General features: G+C 38.4%; 1 protein-coding gene across 4 annotated transcripts in view; it reads right to left on the bottom strand.

The window, feature by feature from the left end:
• Positions 1–3,745: 3,745 nt before the first annotated feature.
• The window catches only part of LOC129358724 (arf-GAP with Rho-GAP domain, ANK repeat and PH domain-containing protein 1-like), a 62,949-nt gene continuing 43,697 nt past the window's right edge, over positions 3,746–22,997 (bottom strand). For 3 of the 4 annotated variants that reach the window (XM_055027830.1, XM_055027833.1, XM_055027834.1), the window contains 18 exons: positions 22,244–22,346; positions 21,618–21,810; positions 21,445–21,490; positions 21,141–21,304; positions 17,994–18,206; positions 16,427–16,532; positions 16,192–16,339; positions 15,763–15,846; positions 15,181–15,267; positions 14,924–15,035; positions 13,598–13,711; positions 13,371–13,516; positions 13,201–13,283; positions 12,572–12,631; positions 8,672–8,735; positions 7,865–8,023; positions 6,667–6,712; positions 3,746–4,867 (listed from right to left, as the gene is read on the bottom strand). In XM_055027830.1, coding sequence (XP_054883805.1) covers positions 6,692–6,712; positions 7,865–8,023; positions 8,672–8,735; positions 12,572–12,631; positions 13,201–13,283; positions 13,371–13,516; positions 13,598–13,711; positions 14,924–15,035; positions 15,181–15,267; positions 15,763–15,846; positions 16,192–16,339; positions 16,427–16,532; positions 17,994–18,206; positions 21,141–21,304; positions 21,445–21,490; positions 21,618–21,810; positions 22,244–22,346 — 1,903 coding nt within the window. In that variant the 3' untranslated portion in view covers positions 3,746–4,867; positions 6,667–6,691. The remainder of the gene's footprint in view (positions 4,868–6,666; positions 6,713–7,864; positions 8,024–8,671; positions 8,736–12,571; positions 12,632–13,200; positions 13,284–13,370; positions 13,517–13,597; positions 13,712–14,923; positions 15,036–15,180; positions 15,268–15,762; positions 15,847–16,191; positions 16,340–16,426; positions 16,533–17,993; positions 18,207–21,140; positions 21,305–21,444; positions 21,491–21,617; positions 21,811–22,243; positions 22,347–22,997) is intronic. The other variant, XM_055027832.1, reaches the window with a different exon arrangement.

The following is a 22,997-nucleotide window of genomic DNA, read 5'->3' as shown; positions in this document are numbered from 1 at the left end:
TTGAACAGACTTTCTTCAAACACAAAAATGGCTCGGTGTAAATAGGACTTAAAAGAAAATGTAAATCTTTTCTTAAGAGCAGTGTTTCTCATTTCTCAAGCCCTGCACAGGGCAACATAAAAACAAAGAGGAAACCCAAAAAAACATGAACATCCCAGCATTGTGGTATACAGACACTGGAAAAGAGAAAGAGCAGGTGATTTAAAGTGCTAAGAAGTCATGAAATTCAGATTACACCAGGATTCATTTTTCTACTCCCATACCAAGCAGAAACCATCTATCACTAACTGGAACATGGTTTGTTTTCTATCAGAAAGTGTTATTTTATGTGCTGGCATGTATTCATTGTGGTGAAATACATCCCTTAAACCTTTTCAAACTGCAGACAGCAACACAGACATTTAACCTCAGATGCACTTCGCCTAACTTTGTGTTGGGCCTCAGTCTCCAAACGTGTGACTGCTTGACTTCCTCCAAGAACTGAAAGGCTGCCAACAGGCCGCTGGTACCAGTCCATGATCTGTGACAACTGCAGCTCTAACAGCACGATGATTCTGGCTGCCAACAGCATCAGACGCTGAGTGAGATTCTTGGGTCTTTCCTGTCAAAATCAATTGCAGCTACAACAGCCCAATCAGCCTCAGGCTGCCTCTCACACTGCTGACACTTTCAAAAGGAGATGAAATGTCTCAAGGTCTCTGTCATCAAACTTTAGTTTCAGATCACATTCAGTACATTCTATCTTTTCAAAACATTTGGGAATCATGTGCTGGACTCATCTGACAATCAAACAGCGCCTCTGCTTTTCTGCAGATTTAGTTTTTTTTTATGTGGCAACATCAGTTTTTTATTCATATGCTAAATGTATTCATAAGTCACGTATCTGACTCTTTAGTTCCTTGAAAGAAAACTAAAGTACCTAATTTATTTTAATGGTTATATATTCTAGCATACAAATATCAAATTTATGTAAACCATAATTATCTTCTACAGAACCAGAACAGGTGGATTATGTGTCTAGCATTATTATTGATGCTGGCAGGATGCACTGAAAAGAAAAAAAAATGTAAATGTGCTCGAGCCAACACTGTCTTGACTAGTAGATGACCAGAAGCAGATGAGAGTTTTAGATTCAGTGACGTATGACAATGGTGAATTCATGAAGACTGAAAACTGAATCTAAAGAATTTCAATAAAGCATCTGTGGTATGGTGTGTACACCAATGCAGCCTAAAATTGCAATTCTAAAGATTTTTTTGTTATTGTTTATATCTATTCTTTCTCCAGTTTTGTTTGTTCTTTTTAGTTGCTTGAACATTGGACTTTAGGCTGTCATTTTAACAAAAGTGTTTGAGAAACAACATATTGCAGGAACTCTGAACTTGAACTACAATATGGGTGCAAGTGACATATTTTGTCTGTTTAAATCTAGATGTCAAAACAAAGACCAGGTCAGCTGGACTCCATGCATTTCAGACAGGTCAGTATATCTGACAGTCTGTAAATCAGCCCACTGACTTACTAAAAGCTGCAGTAAGTGAACCCTGACTCTGAATTAGAATGTAATAACGGCGAAAACCGCTAAAAAGAAGGAGAGAAGACAATATTGACTGCAGCGTTAACATTTTTTTTATGGCTTTCCAATAAGACATTCAGGAATTAATTGGTGAATTTGGTGAATAAGGAATCCCTTATGGGATTCCTTATTCACATTCACTGCTTGACACCTTTTCTGGCTTACTGAGCAACTAATAGCAGCTTTTTTTTGTTGTTGAAATGAAAAAAACTATTTAAAAAATACTTGGTTTTAAAAAATGTGTTCTTTGTGTCAGTAAAGATTTCGCAAATTAATGAATGAGTAAAATTTTGAGTGCATCTTTAGCAATACTCCATATTCCTTAAGGTCATTGTCTTGTCATTTACAAGAGAAGAATCTTAAAATTAAAAACCTAAAAGGCAACGTTTCTTTGACTGGTTCTGACCTTTGATACTTCAAAGGTCAGAATTTAGATTTAAAAAAACAGGCATTGATTAAACCCTGAACTTTCTAATTGTGGATTCTTTGTGTGCGAAAGCGGCACTGCATGAGGAGGAAACCAGACGATGCCGTCTCACTCTGGTCCTGTCCTTGCTACTGTCTGCCTCACACACATAAGGTGTCCAGGTGTCTGCAGGAGGCAGGTGGCTGCTGCTGTTCTCCTTCTAGCTGTTTGTGTAGTTTCAGAGATTGCAGCACTCTGGGCTCGGTGGTGATTTCCATTTTTGTTTTCGGGGGACAGGTCAGGTGGGCTAGAGGAGGCTGGTGGGTGAGCTGACGCACCTCAACACCTCTCAGGTCTGCGCCTGGAGCCGTTTTCTAACTTTTCACTTTATCTCCCCCTTGCATGCTTAACTCCCCCCCACTCTCTCTGCCCGTTTCCATTCCCTGTGTGCATTATGCAACCGCTGCCATGACCTATACAGTAAAGGCCACTCCACAGTGTGCACGTGCTTGTGTTTTTACCTCCACCCCCCCAATGGGTTTCCTGTGCGGGCCGTGAACAGTTTAGTGAAGATCTCATGTGGGCAAGTCCCTTGCAGCGCTCTCCGGTGGGTGTCTGGAGGTAAAAAGTGACCCTGATGTGTCAGTTCTGCTTAAAAGAATGAAACAAGAGCTGGTGGACCACCGTGACGCGCACACACTCAGACACATGTAGGAGCCATCCTAAGGGCCCCTAGCTGATCACTGTAACCCACCACACAGTGACAGAGCTGACGTTCTTCCTCACAGCGCATCTATAGGCTTCTATTTTAGGGCTTTTGCGTGACATTGTCATGAAACCTGCAGGCTTTGCAGAAGTTTCTGTCTCTATGCGTTTGCATTGTACAGATGCAAAATGTTGTGGCATGAGTTGAGGTCCAGCTCGTCTTTTCACAGCTTGTGTGTGTGCCTGTGTATTAGTCTCACAAAAGGATGGAGGGAAAACAGAATTACCATGCAGCCACACCACAGCTGGAAGGCACCAACTTTTTCGGTGCAGCTAATGAATAACAGGAGGGTCATGACTATGCATGTTCAAACAGTGCAGTGCATGTACAACTAGATTAATGCGTTTATTAGTTTCACAGACGCAAATTATAGTTTTTCAAAGAGGTTTTCAGCTGAAACCTCTTTGAAAAACTTGACGGCGGAAAAAATACATTTATAAAATGGAAGATGATAGCTAACTGCTGGTTATAAAATGTGCAAATATTAATCAAAATGCTAAAATTGCAGACAATCCTTTGGTTCATTCTCTTAGTTTAGGATCTGGGTGTCATGACATGATAGTTTTAATATATATGGAAGAGTTTTTTTTATATAAAAGTTACATACTGTAGATTTAATTTTTTCCAAAAAACACTTTATTTTAAATTCTCTTTTAATAAATGAAAAACAAATGCCAATTTGAGTTCATTAAATAGTATTCCGCAACAAGGGAGCTTATTCAATGCTTGCATTTATATGCAATAAATATTTTATAGAATTATGACAACAATTATCTAATTATTGAACAAATTTAAGGAGTGTTTTAACTAAAACATCTTAGCCAGAAGTCAAAATCATGAAGTTGAACAAATCTGACTGGCGGTGTGGCGTCTGCTGTCAAAATGAATGAAACTTTGACAGAAGGAAAACCTACTGGAGGGACCCAGACAACAAACACAACGCAAGATGAAGACACGCAACATTTTTTTTTTCAACAGAACAACCCAAAACCTGGAGTATTAAATAAGACACTGCAGTGCATTTTAATTAGTTTTTCATTTACAAAGTTTAAATGTTTGCTTTGAACAATTAAAACACTTTACTGACAACATCCCACATCGCAGATAAACAAAGAGACATTTTGTTAAATTAAGTGTAATAAATTTGTGATCTACACCTTCAGAAATACTGCTGGTTAATGACAAAGGCCTCATCAATGCAACTCAAGCAAAACGAAGAACCAACAGGGAGAAACAAGACAGCTGAGAAATTAAAACAACTTCATGTTTAAATAAGTACAGATGCTTAGAAGAAAAATAACCTTTTTAAGGTGCTCTAAAGTTATCTTACAACAAATTCAGTACTTCTGTTTTTCTCATGGATCACCGGATTTGAAGCTAAAAACTTTACTATGATGGAAACCTGCTGGTTAAGGATTGACTTACCTTTGCAGCCGTGAAGCTGCTGGTTTCCATAAGATCAGACTGCCCTCTTGAGAAGAAGTGACAACTTTGCCAAAGCTGCTGCACAGATTTCCAGCAGAGAAGCAGATGTTGGTCGATCAGCGGACTTGTTTGACTCCCAGTCCAGAAGAAATTAGATCACAACCTCCTCTGATCTCAGATTTCCTTTACAACAACCACTCTGCTCTCTGCTGCATAATTAAATAACTCATTTCCATTTGTATATAAAAAAAACAAAGAGACAAACAAAAAACAACTTACAAGCACTCAGTTTTTGTGCCAAAAGTAATTAACTCTATACAACAAATACACTAGGGGAATAAAGTGTGTCTTTTTTTTGACTCCAGTAAACAATGAGAATAGTGGAACCTGGTGCATGACAAGCTGGAAACAGCTGGAGACGTCTTTGTGGTTTATTCTTTTTTCTTTTAATGCTGACACTCCATTCATCCAGGCGTGAACAGAGAGGGGTGCAGGATGGGTTTCTCACAGGGTCCTGCTGTTGATCAGCTGTTTTTGTTTTGTTTTTTTCTGTTCTTGTTGGGTGGAGCTGCAAGTTCACATTTATAACAACGAGTCCGTGCTCTCAGAGTGTCCATCGCTCTGCTCCGTACAATCACTGAACGTGAAGTTCCCGGATCTTTTCAGAATCAGCCGATGAGCTTCTCCTTCCTACCTTTGAACAACAAACATCCGTCATGTCAGAAACTGAACATCGCATCTCATCTCAAAACTCATCCTGTCACAAACATCGGTAAAGGTTAGCGTATGTATGCAGCCCATGTCCCTGAAGCTAAATCAGTTTCACCGTATTTAATAAAGTCTCTTGGGAGGTCAAGCTTAAAATTCTCCATCCAGACCACTGACGTCTCGCAGCCATGGCAACCAGATATGAGGCTGCTCATGAGATGTGGACTCAATAAGCTGTGGTCAAGAGGACAGATAAACACAGACGCAGCAAGGCAGCTCCACCAGTCAACCATTTTAAACTGAAGGATGGGATTCCCGTTCAGCCTTCATCCTAAAGAACAACATATAGTCTACATATTTTCAGATTAATGGGATAAGACTGAATACCTGCATTGAGCACACAATTTTTTTTAAAACCATGATTTACTTACTAACCATTTTCAGTTTGCCATAGTTGGAATTCAAAACTATTCCTTTGTCATAAGCATGTTCAAGTAAAAAACATGTATTTCTCCCTTCAAGCTCCTGAAAGCTTGAATCTCAATATATTCTCAATATATTTTGTTTTATGTTTTTTTTTTCTCTCTGAACTGAATTTACACATTTTGAAAAGCCCTCCTGCAGTTTTCACCAACACAAAAAAAAACATTTTACTCATTGATATTACAGAACCAAAAGATATCTAAAAATGGTTTTGGTTCTGAGGTGAAATTACTCCATTTAGTCAATTAAAAAGTTTTATGATTCATTGCCCATTTTCAAAAAATAAGAACTTTCAATATTTTAGTTATCATTTAAATTAGCTCGTTAGTAGATGACAGGTGAGCTTCATGAACCTCCAATGGCTTGCAAAAGTTTTCATTCCACTAAAACATCTGTTGTTATGCTGCAACCACAAATTTCGGTTTGTTTTATTGGGATTTTCTGACAGTTCAGTACAAATCCAGTTATTTTGTGAAGGCCTCAGAGGACATTAACGCACAAAAAGTGTCATGAACACCAAGAACGGTTCTTTGGTTCCAGGAGGACATCTTTATCCTCATGACAGGAAGTAGCAGAGTTGGGTTAAAAATAATGTCCCAAGTTTGAGCATCTCAGATCTGTTCAATGTCTAAAACTTTAACAAGTATGCAGAAAAACCTGTAAAGGGGCTCTGTTATGACTTAGTGTTTATTGTGATCATCTCCGGGTGAACAAAAAAACTTTAAAATGTGTACTATTTACTGGACATCCAGGCAAGTTAAAGACGAAAACATAGCAGGTCAAAGTTCATGTTGGCCACAATCTTTTTTGTATTTAGAAAAAAATAAATAAAAAGCTAACACAATGTTCCTTCCACTTCAAATTTGTGCATATTTTTAGGTCTACTATGTAAAATCACACATAAATACACTGAGGTTTGGGGCTGTAACATTTTAAAAGCTCAGTGGTAAGACTATTTCCTGAAAGGCACGCTGTGCTCCGTTAGCTCTCCAGCTTTATGTGACATCTATACTCAGCCGCCCTACTATGCAGGCCAACAAAAATGATCCAGCAGAACAACTTTGCTATAAAACATTCATGAAGTTTCTCATTTATTAGTTTCTGTTAACTTTGAAGAGAAGACAACTCAAAATCAAGATGTTCCCCTCACCATATATAGCCTTTAATGGTTGAACTAACAGTTGTAGTGATGTTTTGAAGACCAGTGAAGTTGATAAAGCTCATGTATTTTATGAAGTACATTATGTAGAATGTGAATCTAAAACATAATTTTCATTTTTTTACTGTAAGATCGAAAGTTACCTTGCTGCTGCCACTGCTGTGAGAGTTATCGCACATCTCTAAGGAGCTGAAACATAAATAGAAAATGTTGACAAAGAAGCAAATGAAACAATTAAAAACTGGCCCAGTTGGAGAAAGTGTGATTTTCTCAGAGAATCTTTGTCCTACTCCCATGTCTACGTCACTCCACCTGTGACATCCCTATCAGAAATATTGTCCAAACATCGGACAGGAGAGAATCAGAAGAAAACGTCAATAGGAGGTAACAGAGAACAGCACCGCCACCCAGGACATTTTCTGTTAGTGGAAGTTCCAGCAGAAGTAACTTGAATCCTTGTGTGACACGACGGTGTGCAGCCAACTAATGAGCAGAGTGTGGCAGCTGAAACAGCAGGAGGCGACGACAGCAACTTCAGATTGTGGACATTTGTTTGTCACAGCAGAGCGGGACGGTTTGGTGCTGCACTGCAAGGTTTCGTGACGAATTGAGAGGACAGATGGAGAGGCTGATGTGGATGCTGCTGGAACAGGTCTGGTTTAATGTCGGTGTGCTTGAAACCGAGCCAAACAAACCCTCTGTCAAAGTTTGTTGATTCAAGTGCGCAGGGACGCCAGTCAGCGAGCTGAAACGGTGTAAACCGCAATCTGTCCAAGATGTGAATTTACTAAACATGTGCAATTGTTTTGTTTTTCTGGGCTTTGGCAGATATTTACCAGAGCTATTCTTTCTCCAGGTCTGTTTTCTCAACTCTCAGTGAAACGTGCCTGCAATGTGATGATGCTGTTGTGTCCTCCTGTTGTCTGAGTTCTTCAACGTTTTCAGGCCCAGACACAAAATTGGTCTTGTAAAACAACCCCAAGTAGTAAAAAGGATTTTTGTTTAAATTATCACATTTAAAGAACCCAGATCCTGTTATAACTATATTTAGATCATGGTGAAATCACAAAATCAGTTCATATTCATGCTGTGCAAGTATGACCCATAGCTCTATTTCTCCCTCTGAGAAAAAGGATTGCAGAGGAAAAAAGAAATAAAATGCATTCAAGCTCCATTTTAAGGACTAAAATCAGTCCTCCCTGTGACGTTAAAGTTGTGCTACATCAGGATTGAGGTTCACGGCCACCTGTTCAGCATGAATATCTCTGATTAGTCGACAGCTCCAGATCGAGCCATCTTGTTTGTCCAAGATTAGACCCAGTGATTGGCAGATTGACTCACAGCAAGCGCGTCTTGGCTGAAAGCTGCTACGCTGCTCCGCATCTCATTCTCACTGCCACGCAACGGGATCAGTGACACGTTACCGTGACGAGTGTCCGGCAGCACACGGCTCACCCGGTTCTTCTGGACTCCATCCTGGGGCCAGAGGTTGCCATCGTTCTAGAAGTCAGAACAGACTGAGACAATCAGCAATGACTTTTACTGGGGGGGGGTTTGTGCCACAGCGATTCAACACAATCAGGATTCTTATCATTTAAAATGTCCCGCTGAGGCCATGCAACTATCTGCAAAAAATAGAGCTTCATGAATTTCAAATTATTACAGCAGATCTCCAACACATGTACTAGCTTCCATTGTAAAAATGTGTAAAACATACAATACATAAAAACTGCACATTTACTCAGCACATTTAGTCATAGGGATGCATAAACGACCCAATCATGGATGTTAAAGAGAGAGGAACCTTTGACAACTCAGTATGTGTAGATTATGATTAATTTTAAAAAGTATCAACTGAAATAATGCTTCACTTACATTAGTTGAGAATAATTAGAGGTGTCAAAAAAGTAAAACTTCAGTGACATTAAAATGAATCCCCCTCAACACATAATTTTTAACCAACTGAATAAATATACACAAATTGAAGCCTTGAGTTTTCTAAAATTGCCAGTATGAGATTAAGCTTCTCTACCAAAAATGTATTTATTATCTTAGGTTCTTACACGCCTTTACCAGGGTTCCAGTAAATTTTACACAGGCAGCAGGAGCGATGTATATATATACATTTGCATATGAGAGAGGACCCACCTGAATACTAAGAAATGTAGCGTACCACTCCCTCATCTCTGACTGGGTTTCACAGCAGAGATACCTGTAAATAAATGGATAGCGATAAGGTGAGCCAGACAGTGGAACAAACTTGGGAGGCACAGATTGTGCTTGGCAGATAAGCCCTGGGAGACCGAGGAAAATTTAGAAAAACAAAATAAGAAAACAAAGACTTAGTCAAAGACATTAACTGATTTTGTCATGCCTTCCCGTATAGCACCTGGCAGTGACATCAATGGAGTAAATGCAGAGAGAGCGCAGGCTAGTTTGCAAAAGAAAGCCAGGAAAACTTTGATTACAATTATTTATCTATGCCTGTTTGCACTCGAGTTTAAGTGTTGGTTGTGGAAATCATGGTGTGTGCATGTGCATCATTGAAGCCACTTCGGCTGGAGTCCAACATCCCTCGAAGTCATCGATCACGCTGTGATAACGAATAAACAAGAAGCTTTATTTACACAGACACTACTGTTACCGGCACTGATCTGAACTAAAATAATTATTCCAGAGCTCTCCACCGAGGTACAAGAACGATACGAACAGACAAAACTAAACAGCAGGCTGTGTTTGAGGTATACCGCACACATTAAAACGACACACGTACTGAACAGCCCCTCACATGCAGATTGAGCCTTGTTGGCATCATTATGCCTAATAGAGCTCATTAATGGTTGTTACTGCGAATCAAAAGAGGAGCAAGCATTCCTACAGTTTATATCTGCTAAAACGGTTTTCACTTGATTGTTGCTTACAATTTACTGCCAACTGCTCCACACCGTCAGCTGTAAACAACTGAGAGATAAATGGGGCTTATTGCCGATTCAACACAGATTTAGCAAAAAGAAGAGCAATTAAACGATGAGCTCTCAATAACAATAGACATTCTGATTCTGAAATATTGTAGTGGCTACAAGAAAATAAAGACAAAATGCAGCATCTTTATGTATTTGCTGTATTCGTCTTCTCCATTCCCCGTCGTCCTTACACTTTCCCTTTCCATCTGTGTGTTTTCCTCTCAGGTGTGCTTCTAGATGGAAGAGACGTGACAATGGAGCGTAACAAAACGATAATATGGCCCACAGCGTGACGGGGACAGGGCTCCCATTACTTCTGTGAAGATGTTTACTGCTGTTGACAATGCCAGCCTCAGTGTGACGTGCGCACAAACATTATAACGTGCAGAACTAGGGAGTCCGTGCAGAGGCATACACATCAGGCATCAACTCTGGAGAACCAATAGGAAAAGCTTTCAGTGTCTGAAACATGCACACCCTTTACAGTTTCTATATATATGTATATATTTATATATATATATGGTGTACTGAATTGACTTTTGAGAGAAGGGGTAAACTATAGGATTTTTTTCTTCCAACTACTCATTTTCATTCAAAGCTTTTCTTTAAATCCACATGTGACACGTTCATTTTAAATTGTAAATGAACGAATTAATAAATTCTAGGGTTTTTAGTGTTGCGTGCAGCAACCTGGAAAGCAGGAAATCTGTGTGCAATAAGCTGAGGTTTTATGTGAGTGACACTATGAGGTTCATAAATCGGCATTGTAAACCACATGAGAAAAATAGAAAGCCAGGGCTTTCCTTGAACACAATTTGCATTAGCGCTTTACAGCTTAGGAAAAAAAAGCAACTCCCTCAGTCTCTCAGCATCTTGTTTATTTGCATAATTTGGAGGTGTGTGCGCTTCTCTCCAATCCCAGTCCACATGGAGCAAATTACACACTGATCTCTATACGCAGGAGGCCTGAGCTTGTTGATTTTAGCTGCTTGGTTACATAGCTTTTGTTGCAGCTAGAGCAGTGCCAGAACATGACGCACATGACAGCCATGGTACAAAAAAATCCAAAATCACTCAGAGAACTCTCAGGCTTTTTTGAGTGCTATGAGGTTGCAACCTTGGCTTAAGGGAAGTAATCACATAAATAAAAACATTTTTATGTTTATATATTCCTTTTCACACATACAAATATTACAAAATACTACACAAGACAGAATAACAATACAAAGGGATGCATAAAATGGAAAAAACAAAGTAAAACTATCATTAAAAAAAGAAAGTGATATTAGTGTACTGTTCCACGGTTGAAAACAAATATGATGAAGGAACAAAACAGAAACTCCAGAGGAAAAAATTAATGCACAGGATCTTACATAAAGGATGGTTTACAAAGCTTTCAGCTGCTTTTTAAAAGAGATAACAGTTCTCAAGAGAACGAGTTCTAGAGCCTGGAGCAGAAAATGCTCTGTCATCTTTTGTCTGGGCCTAACCTACTGGTTATGAAGCAGGTTCATAACCAGTAGGTTCGGCCCACTGAACCTTACAGACTTACTGGGGGTATAAAGATATGCCGACATTTGTCCATAAAAAGCCCTTTAAACCAGAATCTTAAATCTTAATCTTAAAGCAAGGGGTAACACAAGTTTATTTTGAAAACTTGGTCAAGTCTTACACCAGCATTTTTGAACCATCTGCAATACGAAGAGTAAAAAATGATGGATGGGATTTTATCGCTGCTACAGGGCTCCTTCATGCAACATCTGGGACCCTGATAAGCTGCAACCAAGTTAATCTATCATCACAATCAAAATGAAACTTCCAAATAAAGAAAAAGCCCAAAAAAGACAAGTAAGGGAGCGTGCATGCCTTTTCGATGCATCCAAAAACCTTGTCCAAGACCCTTAATGTCACTGCACAGTCTTAGTCTACTTTAAACAGGGGCAAACACACACATTATGCTGATGCACAAACGCATAGAGAGGAACAGGGATGTGAAGAGACCTGGAGCTGAACACAGCCATGGTTGTTGAGTATTCTGGTGTGTTTACCCTCCAGGTGAAGACGACCTTTCATATGCCTCACTCACCAAACTCTCATGCAGGGATCTGACCTGTTTTCTCTGAGAGAAGAAAAGCCTCCAGCTCCTGATGTTTGTCATATCTACATGCATACTTTATCATGAATATGATCAAACTTCCACAAACAGAGAAAAAACCACAGCTTTCTAAACATAAAGAAAAGCAAATACATCAGCACAAAAACAGGAATGTTCTTCTGCAAACCCAAAATCTTACTGGTGTTGCAATACTTTCTGGTACCTTCACTCTTTGAACAACAAAGGAGGATTGTGTAGCACTGATATAAGTTTCTGAAGTAACTATTATTTTGGGAGACTTGAGAGTAAAAGTTCATCAAAACTATTATGAAGATTCACTAAGTCATTTCCTAAATCTTCATTTTCACAATAAGATAGAAATGCAGGAAGTAAAATATTTTCTCATAATTTAGTTATAATATATTGTGTAATCAACCTTAATTTTTTTAACATTTTGCTTTATGGAGCCAGAATTTCAGTTAATATTAACTGAAATGATAACGAATCGATTTCATCAGTATTTTCCAGCCTGCTTGAAGGCACTCTAAAGTATTTCTGGACACTTTTTTGTGCATTATCATCATTTGAGTATTTTACTATTTTAATAAGAATGTCTTTTTATTGTTGTTAGTCAAGGTACAGAAATCAGTACAGAAAGTATTTCCCACACAATATGGACAGCATAACTATTATGAGCATTCTGTTTGTATGCTGGAGAAAATGTTTTTCTGCAAAAACAAGTTTACAAGAATGTCTGAAGCTTGAAGGCAAAGTATAAACAACAGGGGTGTTCAAGAAGGTGATTTTTAAATCAAATAATTAATTTCTGTACTGGGTTTAATGTGAGAATATGATGTGTTGTTTTGTGATGTTATCTGATCAGTTATAGTTTATGCATAAACTAACAAATCCAAGTGACAAACTCAGGTATCAGGAATCCTGGGATATCAGATATGGCAAAACTTTGAAAATATATTGAAAGTAACTCACCACTGTTGTCTCTCTGGCTTCTCTTGTTTCTTGCTCTCATAAACAACAGTCAAACCCCAACTAGAAACAGAGAGAGACATAAAATCATGTTTAGGTTTATTCCTGGACTTAGTCTGTCCTCTAGTGGTGGCACAAAATGTTTACAAGTTTTATTGGACGAGCACAAGATGAATAAATTGAAAGAAAACAATACAATTTAACTAATAAACAGGTATGATTGTTATTATTAGAAGACAGAACAAAACAAAACAAAACAAAAAACCCTCTGTAACCTTATTAGTTTAGTGTGTACAAAAATATTTATTGTGAAACCAACAGAATCACAATTCTTGACAATCTAGAGCCTCCAAAATCAGTCCTCAAGTTCAGATAAACTGCAAATGTTTGATGTTTCCCTAGTTTAATACGCCTAAATGTACTGTGTTGGAAAAAATTTACAACATGGAAGAGACTGGCCCACTGAGAACTGGAGTTGGACTTCTCTAGATCAGATCCTGTCTTACACTATTTTACTGCATAGCAGGGATAAACTTGCAGCAGGATATATTTGTGCTCATTGATGAATAATTTGAGATTCCTCTTTTTTTCCCCTTACTTAATTTTTTTTTGGTGATCATGCATTTGCTCACCATGTAGGAGGACGGAGCTTCTTCTTGATTCCCAAGTAAATCTTCAGGTTTTTCACGACCCAATCCCGTTCTACACGGTTACTCTGTCAGGAAGAACAAAACAGGTCATGAGTCTGTGAAGGAATATCTATCAATTTGAATAATTTTTGTCTAATATACTACTGTCTTACTCTAACATCCTTGTACATTCTGAGAGAGGTGACATTGAGAATGAAAAATCGATCGTGGAAATTTCCAGAGGGTAGCCCCAAACCCAGGATGCTTCGCTCTTCTCTGAATTTCATCATCCCGTGCTTGGATACGTCGACTTTAGTAGCTAAGAGGAAGAATCAAGGCTTTCAATATGCATAAATGACATTGGGAGATTTACACAAAGGCTTTTTTTTTATGTCTTTACCAAGGTAGGTGATCATGGCGTCCATAGCAGGCTGCTTCTTGATGAGAAGATGCGACTCATTGCCAGCAGAGTGAAGAATGGGCAAGACTCGCTCCTGATAATGCAGTGGACGTTCTGTAAAAACAAAAGAGTTAAAGCCAAAATTATTCCAGAAAACGATGAAAGGAATTATTTCAATGAGAACACAATGACAAGAGAAACAGGAAGTTGGAAACTGGATTTCTAACCCGTAGAGGGAAATCAGCTGGGTTTTACTGGCATTTGATAAGCCATCAACAAGCTTCCTGGCAGAGGCCCAGGCAGTCCTACATACCAAGCCAAACAAAAGATCGCCCAGCAAACTGAGAAGTGTCTTTCTTCCTGAAGGGTTTGTTTTTCAATCTGAAAGACTTTTTGTCACTATTCTTGTTTTACTGTGGCTCTTTTCATCCGTCACTAATAATTCAACACAGCTTATATCATGATAAATCTATTTTTAAACTAAAAAAAGTATATTTATTTGGCCAGAAGTGGTTGTTGGTTCATAAAACCAACAATATTATTAAACCTGAATTATTGCAAGCTTTATGTCACAGTATAGAGAGCTGTCTTCACATAGGCTTAGGAAGCAGCAGGGCTTTTAATAGGCAGTTGATGGTGTTTTGATTATGGGTGTAGGCACTTGTAAAATGTCTTGTGTTATTATATTCTAGCTTGCATAAGTCAGATACTTATCTCCTAAAGCCTGAATAAAAAAATAAGCAGCACACACTTTGTGTCAGCACCATAAGAGGCTATTTAGAGAAAATCATTCTGTGAAATTCTTAATTAGTACTGGAAGTGTAAATATTTTTATCGTAGTATTATGCTATCTTCATACTTATCAAGATTAAAACCATATTAGAATGAAGCTTTGTACTTTCCCAAACTTTAAACGGTAAGAAAAGAGAAAAATTGATTTCACAAAACTGTGTAGAACTGTGATGTTGAATCATAATATGAAGGTAGGATGTTCTTATGATGTAAAATGAAATTTCTTTAAAGTTGTTTTTGATATATGCAGCACTTCAAAAATGAAGGCAACATGGTTACTTTATTGTTCTATAAAATTGCACTGTGTGCCTGCAAAATATATAATATTCCTTTACCTCGTTTGCCCCCTTTAATTACAACCTTCAGAATTAATTTGGTTTTAAAATAGGTTCACTAAAATTCTTCTATGAACTTTCCCCTGCATTTCTTTTCCCACTGATGTACACACACACCCGCACACCCACGCAGAAATTAAATAAAGTCATCATTTGTTCCACTTTCTCCCCTTCCTCGTCACTTTTCCAGTTATCTCACCGATTTCCTCGCAGACCTCCCAACAGCTCCAGTAATCCTTATCTTTGACTGGAATGTTGCGCCTGTCCAAAACCTCGTACACCAGCTCTGCTGCAGTCATTGAACCTGGAATCTGAGAGAAGAGCAAAGCAGAGTTAAAATCAATCAGGTGACAAAGACGGAAATGTTCATTATTATGAACATTTACTATTGCAGTGAAGAGAGATAAGTGGGCAATAAACCATAAAACAAGATGCTGTTGTTAAAGCCCATTTTACCTTGACATGCTGCTCTGCTGTGTCCTTCAGCTCTTCCAAATATACAGTACAGATGAAGTGGCCGTCACCTTCAAATCTCGGACGTGACTAAAACAGAAACATGCAGAAAATGTCAAAGTGCAACAGAATGCATCAACATAAGCATGTGTAGCAAATGAATTAATGATGAGAACAAGTAAAGCAAATGAATCAATCAAGATGTGATTAAAATGAATTTAGCTTCAGTTTAATAAGTCATATTAACGCACTGCATTAACTGCTTAGCAAAATAGTTGTTATTTATAAAGCTACTGAGGCACATGAAACATAGCTTACAATAAAAAATTATAAAAATGCAATACTTCTATTAGTAACCAGTAGTGCTTCAAGAATGTAAACCGACAAGGAAGCAAGTCACAATTAAACTTTGAACTCCACATTGGTCAGATAACATCAAGTCTGCGCTTGTGAAAATGGGCGAGCGAACAGCGTGAAGGTGATAAAGACAAAACAAGTCAGGTGAGATTTGACAACAACCTTCCTGTGAGGCAGAAAGTCCCTAGCAAAGCAGCTGAGATCAGAATAAAAATGAGCGGTACTCACAGGAAACTTGGTGTCGAATTTTTTTCTCATTTTGATGATGGCATTGATCTCCTCCAGCTGCCTGTTCAGCTGCTGCTCATCCACCTACCAAATCACACACGAACACAAGATTATCTATGAGCAACTTCAAAAACATTGCAATAAAAGTATGCGTAAAGTCCAACATCTTTTCCTGAAATCCAGACCTAAATACAACCAAGAATCTGTCCCAGGATCTGAAAAGTGGGATACATAACTGATACTGGAAAGAATGGAAAAAAGCTGTGTTTAAATGTGTAGAAATGTTGGAGATCCACCCCAAAAAACTAATTGCAGCAGCAGGTCTTACATCTGAGCTAGATCTTACAGTCAATTTAAAAAGCCAAGATCTTTAGGATTTGAGTGAAACAATGTAAGAAAACCACGTCATTCCTTTTGTGGCAGACTCGCCTCAAATATGAGTGTGTAGTGCTCTATGAGGTCCTCTACGGCTCGGCCGGCGGTGTAGTCCTTCCCATCCGTTTGGAACAGAGTGGGACCGAACACTATGGCCAGGTTGTGGAGGTTCATCTGATTTAGCTCAGAGAAACGCTGCACGCTGAAGTACAAACAGTGAAAATAAGCCATCTGGTGCCGCACACACAAAGTCAGCGAAGGTCATAGTTGGTGTCTATTGATCTCTCACCAGTAGAGGTGGTTGATGAGGGCTTGTAGTGTAGCCTTGTTGACAGGAGGTAGTCTGTCCAATAGGGCCTTGTATTCTGAGATTTTCTGATTTTCATCCTGTAAGGCTGGAAAACATGAGAGAGAAAGCAGAGACGTCACAAGGAGCGAAGTTATGGAGAGAAAGGAAAGAAAAGTACAGATAAAATGATTTGACTCAAAATGATGGAGTTTAAATATTTTCAAATCTCTACCAGTTTGGGACATTTGGAGAATGATATATATATATTTTTTTTCAAGTTTTAGCAGGAATTCTCAAGTGTATTTAGGTTTGGACTTTGACTGGACTATTATTAATAGACAAGAAACAAGCATGAGTATGCTTTGATTGTAACCACTCCTATGTGTCTCTGGCTGTATGTTCAAGGATTTTGTCCAGCTGGAAGGTTAACCTTCCCAAAGTCTCATGAGGTTTGGAGCCTCTTCACACAATTTTCTCAAGCAGTCCCCTATATTTAGCCATCCATCTTCCCATTGATTCAGAATAATATGCGTTCCCCAGATGAATAAAAGTATTCCCACCGCATCCTGTTGTCACCACAGTGTTTTACAGAAGGGATGGTACAATATGAGGAAGTTAATGTGCCACATTAGTTTACTGCCACAGCTTTGCACGAAGGCTAAAAACATTCTTTCACGTATTTGTTGTGGCTTGTTGGGGTCACAAACCAACAAATGTGGGGTCTTGAGATCCTATTCAAAAATGAAAACAAAAAACAGCAATAAAAGTAGTTTTTGCTCTCATCATAGCACCAACTAATTGTCTCAGTAAAAATATTTTCATAACTAACCAACAGCAATGGTGAGAAGCCTTTCAATGTTACTTTGTGGATCAGAAGCTAAGAACTTTGGAAACCACTCCTTTAAGTGTGCATCAAAGTCCCACCGTGATGTCCTATGCTTTTCTTTCTACAAATGCTCTCTTCTTGGCTCTCTTCCACAAAGGATAGATGAGTGGACTGCATGTCTAATTGCTGTCCTGTTGACGGATTATCCCATCTCAGCTGTCTTTGTAGCAATAGGGTCTTCTACAAAGGATTAACTCACAGGGAATGGAATACAAGTGCCTGCTACTCTTTTCAGATTTTATTTCAAAACATTTGGAGTTTTCGTCTTTTTCACAATAATGTATTACTTTGTTCTGCTTTGTCAGAAGAAGTTTAACTTAAATACATTCAACTTTATGATTGTCAATGATAGAAAAGCTTTAAGGATTCTGAACACTTATATAAGGTGACATATCACCAGCAGTAAACTCTGGACGCGTCACCAGTCCATCACAGCACCAGTAGAGACACAGAAGACAGACGACCATTCATGTCTGCATGACTCACACCTACAATAGTCAAGTCAATAGTTAACCAAACATGGATGTTTTTTGACCTTTTGGTGGAACCCAGAGACAACAGACACATGCACAAGGAGAACATGTACAAAGAAGGATCTTAGCAGGGATTAAACACAGGGCCTACATCTATTGGGAATAGACACACAGCCTAGTTGTATGTGTGCCGTCGTGTCCAAATTACCAGTAATGCTGAGCCAGCTGTAGGCATACTCTGATGTAAACAGCCCCTCCTCTAAGTCCCTGAAGAAGCGCTTGAGAGTGTTGGAGACGTCATCCACTTGATGCTCTCCCTCCTTCAATCGAAGGCTACGAGCGTCTCGGCGGAATCTGTTGCACAAGGCCGCCACGCGGGAGTTCACGCCACTTTTCCGATAAATTCCCTCCGATGTCAAACCTGGAAGAAATAAAACAGAATTTAACACTCATATGGAAACACACACACACACATAAGAACACTGTTGTTCCTCTGACAGCATTTCTTATATTGAAGTTGCATGATTCCTACTCATCTTTCATGTCAAACAAGATCAAACACTGCCTCATTAATTTTACATCAAATATAGATAGACTGCAAATATTATTAATGACCAAAACTGCAAGCATGTAACAAATTAAAGATGGGAACAAAAAGAATACATTTGCCTCCTAAAGTCCCTGAGAGGGCATTAATGAGTTGCCAACATACAATAGACTAACCTGAATAAAATTTACAGTCTTCTGAATCACAAAGCATTTAACTGAATGTCCATCCAAGATCGCTGTTCCTAAAATGTTAAATACGTGACAGCTGACATGATGGTAATCATGTCGGAGGTGGAAGTTCTGTGGCAGTCCATCTAAAAAGACCTTGATAGACAAACTCATTCTAGAAAATTTATTATTTAATTTCCAAGTCTGGATCTCTATTCCTTTCATATTCTTTTGCTCATCCTCCATTCTCATCCAGATCATATTGAAGTCAAGTGTTATACTTTCCCAAACCTTAAGAGACAAGAAACAAGTTAAATGGCTTAGCACAGGCTAAGACAAATTAACTGAGCTGAAAGAACTGTGCAAAACTGTGACATCCGACCATAAGCTGAAGCTACTGAAGCTCAATTGAAGATTTAACTACTCGCCAAACGTTTGTTTCCAGTGTGAGGAACAATTTATTCTCAGTCAGCTGGTTGTTGTTCTTTTCCAAACTAAAAGAATTCACTGAAAACATGAGTATTTAAAACATGTGCAACTACCACTTCCACAACAAAGCCTTCAGTAAATCAAAAAAGTATATTCCAGTTCTTCTGCTTTGAGGTTTGCTTAGTAAAAGCAGCCAACATTAGTTTCCACTAAATCTGTGTTTAACTGGGTGAAAAACACATTCCTGTATGACATGAATGTTTCCTCCTTTCATATAAGTAGAGACAGAGCATGTGTGGGAAAGCATGAATAAACATGCAGCACTCTATCACGTTGTAATGGATGATTGCATTAGCTGGAACAGTAGATGAACAAGGAAACGGGATCTGTTGGGGGGTCGGGAGGGAGGAAGCCTTACAGATGAGAGATAAAATGGAGAACACAAAACACAAGCAAAGAAAAATGTGGATGGGGAACGGAGAAAAATGGAGGTGGAACAGAGTTTCTTTTGTTGTCGTGTGGTCCGTTGATTCTCCCACAGACTGAACCTTTGTTACAGTCACATGAGTTCACAGACACAGGTGGGGCTCTCTTAGCACTGCAGATTATAACTACCAAGAGAATAATGCTTTGCACTGGAATTTTGTGTGACAGCCCAACACAAAGTAGCACATAACTGAAGTGGAAGGAAAATCATTCATGTTTTTCAATATTTTTTTTATTAAAGTAAAGCTTAAAAAAAAAAACATGCCCTGCATTTCTATTCATCTCCCTTGCAATGAATAGCGAGGGAGATACTGACTTTCCTTCAGAAGTCACTTGGAAATTATTAGTGGCAATCAAGAAAACAATAGTGAATCTGGAGGAGCTGCAGCCATCTAAAGCTCAGGTGCAAGAATGTGAGTACCGAGAAGAAAGCCATTGTTGTAAATAAGAAGTCCTAGTTAAAGTTTGCTCCCAGACATGCAGGAGATGAAGCAAATATGTATATAAAGGTGCGCAGGTCAGTATATCACCATGGACACATCATCTCCATAGTGAAACATGGTGAGGGCAGCATCAGGCTGTGGGGTTCCTTTTTTTCCCAGAAGGATCAGGGAAGCTGGTCAAAGTTGATGTGAAGGTGAATGGAGCTAGTTACGCTAATTCAATGCGTAATTCCAGAAGAAAAGCTTGCGTCAGGTTAAAGTCTAAATATACAACCACAGTAAAAAAGGAATAATTTAGTTCAAAGCATATTTATAACTCAACATTCCTATCTAAATCCAATCGAGAATCTGTGGCAAGGCCTGAACACTGATGTCCACTGTAGACTTCAAGGACTTGCATTCATAAAGGATTTTGAAAACAGCGTATGCTTTTTGTTCCACTTCACAATTATACACTACTTTGTGATCTATAAATAAAAAAAAATACATAAAAACACATGGCTGTCATGAGACGAAATGTAAAAAGAATCAAGTGGTACAAATACTTTAGCAAAGATTTACATGCATGAGGATTGTTTTTTTTTTTTTTTTTTTGAGAATTATAGTTTGTGTCCAAATGTCACATTTTAGAATTAAATATGATGTTTTCCAAATTTAAACATTTAGATTCAGATTTTTCAGGCAATTTTTAGCTATTTTTTACGGCATGAATACAAAAACATTACAGCAGGGTTACTGATTGTGGGAATTGATCATACAAAATAAGAAAACAAATCACATGTATTGACATAAGGAAAATGCTTCCTTCAAACAAGTTTATGATGTCGGTTTTAACCTGAGCAACATCTAGCTGAATCTATTTCTAGAGATTCATAAGTACATGCAATCATAGTTTTATAGATTCTCACTGTAAAAAATACAATGCTTTCACTGTATTATGGTATTCACAAAAATGTGCAAGAGTTTTCTCTATGCTTCATGCAGCTGGAAAAATCATATTTTTCTCTAAAAGGGCTTTAAGAATCAAAATGTCTTGAGAGAAAATTTTTGTGGCTTTTAATTTGAACAGAAACTTTTCAAACTTTAATAGCCTTAAGCATTTCCCTTCTTGTTGTCATTGTTATGTTAAAGTCCAAAATAGAGATGCCCAAAGTGTCAAGAAAGTAATATTTCTGGAGCTTTTTATTGTCAGAAATCTAATTTCATGGTGAATAATGATGCAACAAAACTATATTTTTCATCCCTTTTGACTTGAACAAATTCCAAAAGATGTCTCTCACCGTACTGCGTGATGTAGTCAATGCAGCTGAGTACAATGACAGGTATATCTGTGTCTGTGAGCTGCTGCTGACTCAGTGTGTCTCCTCCGCTCCCTGCCGCTGCCTGGATAGCCACACACCAGCCGGCAAAGTCCAACTTCCTTTCTCCCTCGATGTACAGAGTCCTTAATAAAAACAGAGACACAACCAAAAGAAGAAAATAAACAGCTTATATGAACAAAATTTTTATTTCTTGTTTTTTACAATTCTCTATTTAGAAAGGTATGTGAAATTAGAAAATTAGAAATAGGAATTTACACCTCACCTGCCTTTCTCCACAAGAACCAACACTTCATTGTCTTGTTGAATTGCTGTAAGGGGAAAAGAAATGACTATTGAATCTGACTAACACATGCCTGTTGCCCTCCTTGTTCCTAATATATTAATTCTATAGAGTAAAAGGGTCTTAATGGGTTTGTCCTTTTATGTCTCACTTACAAAGTTCATTGAGTTTACGCAGGTGGATCTCCTCTCCCTTGCTGTTCTCCAGGTAAACATGGAGAGTAGAGCCAGCCAGAGCGAACCAGCCCACCTTGGACTGCTGTAAGTTCAAGCCGTCTTTACACTTCAGCCGTCCGATCCGCTCAAAACTCAGCCTCAGCAAAGGCTCTGCAGTGGCTGGGATAAAGGTCTGAGGACAGTAGAGAATGAATTAGAAAGAAATAATAACAAATTCCTCTTTTTCTCATACCTCATTTGATAAAAACTTTAACATGAATTGCTGTTAGAAGTACAGTGGGCATTTATAATGTCAACAGTCAATCATGTGGCTCCTCAGCATTTTTTCCTCTCTGCCTGTCCTCGTCTGACGCATCCAATTTTCCAGTAATAGCCCAGTTCAGCACATACTTTGGTGGCTTGATTTCTGCATGATGCATTTACTGGCTTTCAGCAACCAACAGCAAAAGCTCTGGAGGGCTTTTATCACACCTTGATGATTAAACAATGCTATTTTTCTCTATAGCATGAATTGCGTATCTCCTGTCCAATCAGAGCTCTGCCGTTTCAGGTGAATTAATGGAAAAAGGACGGACTGGCTATGCATAGTAGTGCAGAAATGTTACCTTGGCGATACACTTGACCCACTCCTTGTGGCTGTCGGGTTCATCAGTGCCAAACAGATAAATACGCTCAGATTCTGAGTAGAGTTCAAAGGTATTGTCATACCTGTAATTCACAAAGAGATCATGAGTGAAATGTCAGAAAAGATACTCAACTACATTTTTTGTTTTAAAATTCAGAACTTTTCCAGACTCAATTTTCTGATTTTATTGCAAAGAAATGTTTCCAGTTCTATAAATCGTGATCAACCCCATGATGACCCCAGGTTTGTTCTTGATTAACCTGAACTGATTAACTGAAGTTGACAAAGAATTATATATATTTTTAAAATATAATGTTACAACATTCCTAAAAAATGTGTTTGGTTTAAGCTACGATTATTTGTTGAAACCACACATTTACATATAGTTTTCAAAAAATACACAACCTTGTTTCCCCTCACTGTCTGAAATTAAATCAGACTAAATATGTAGGTCAGTCAGAAATAATAAAATTATTTCTAATAGTGAAATGCTGGTATGAGACCTTTTGTTTTACTTTCTTTGAATACTTTTCTCTAGTCTTTGGTAGGATTGTCTTAACTGCACGACTTGGGTCACACATTAATTTGTTTATCCACCCAAAAGCTTCTCACAATAGCTTGCTGGAATCCTGACCCGTTCCTCCTGACTAAACGTAACTGAGTCAAGTTATGCAAGCTTTCTTGCTCACTTTTTCAGCTGTGCTGATTTTCTCTGCGATTGCAATCAGAGCGCT

Source organism: Poeciliopsis prolifica, unplaced genomic scaffold, assembly GCF_027474105.1.
Source record: "Poeciliopsis prolifica strain line A6 unplaced genomic scaffold, Auburn_PproV2 SCAFFOLD004, whole genome shotgun sequence".
Taxonomy (NCBI): domain Eukaryota; kingdom Metazoa; phylum Chordata; class Actinopteri; order Cyprinodontiformes; family Poeciliidae; genus Poeciliopsis; species Poeciliopsis prolifica.
Note: the sequence above shows the minus strand (reverse complement) of the source record. Positions and strands in the feature narration are given on the sequence as shown.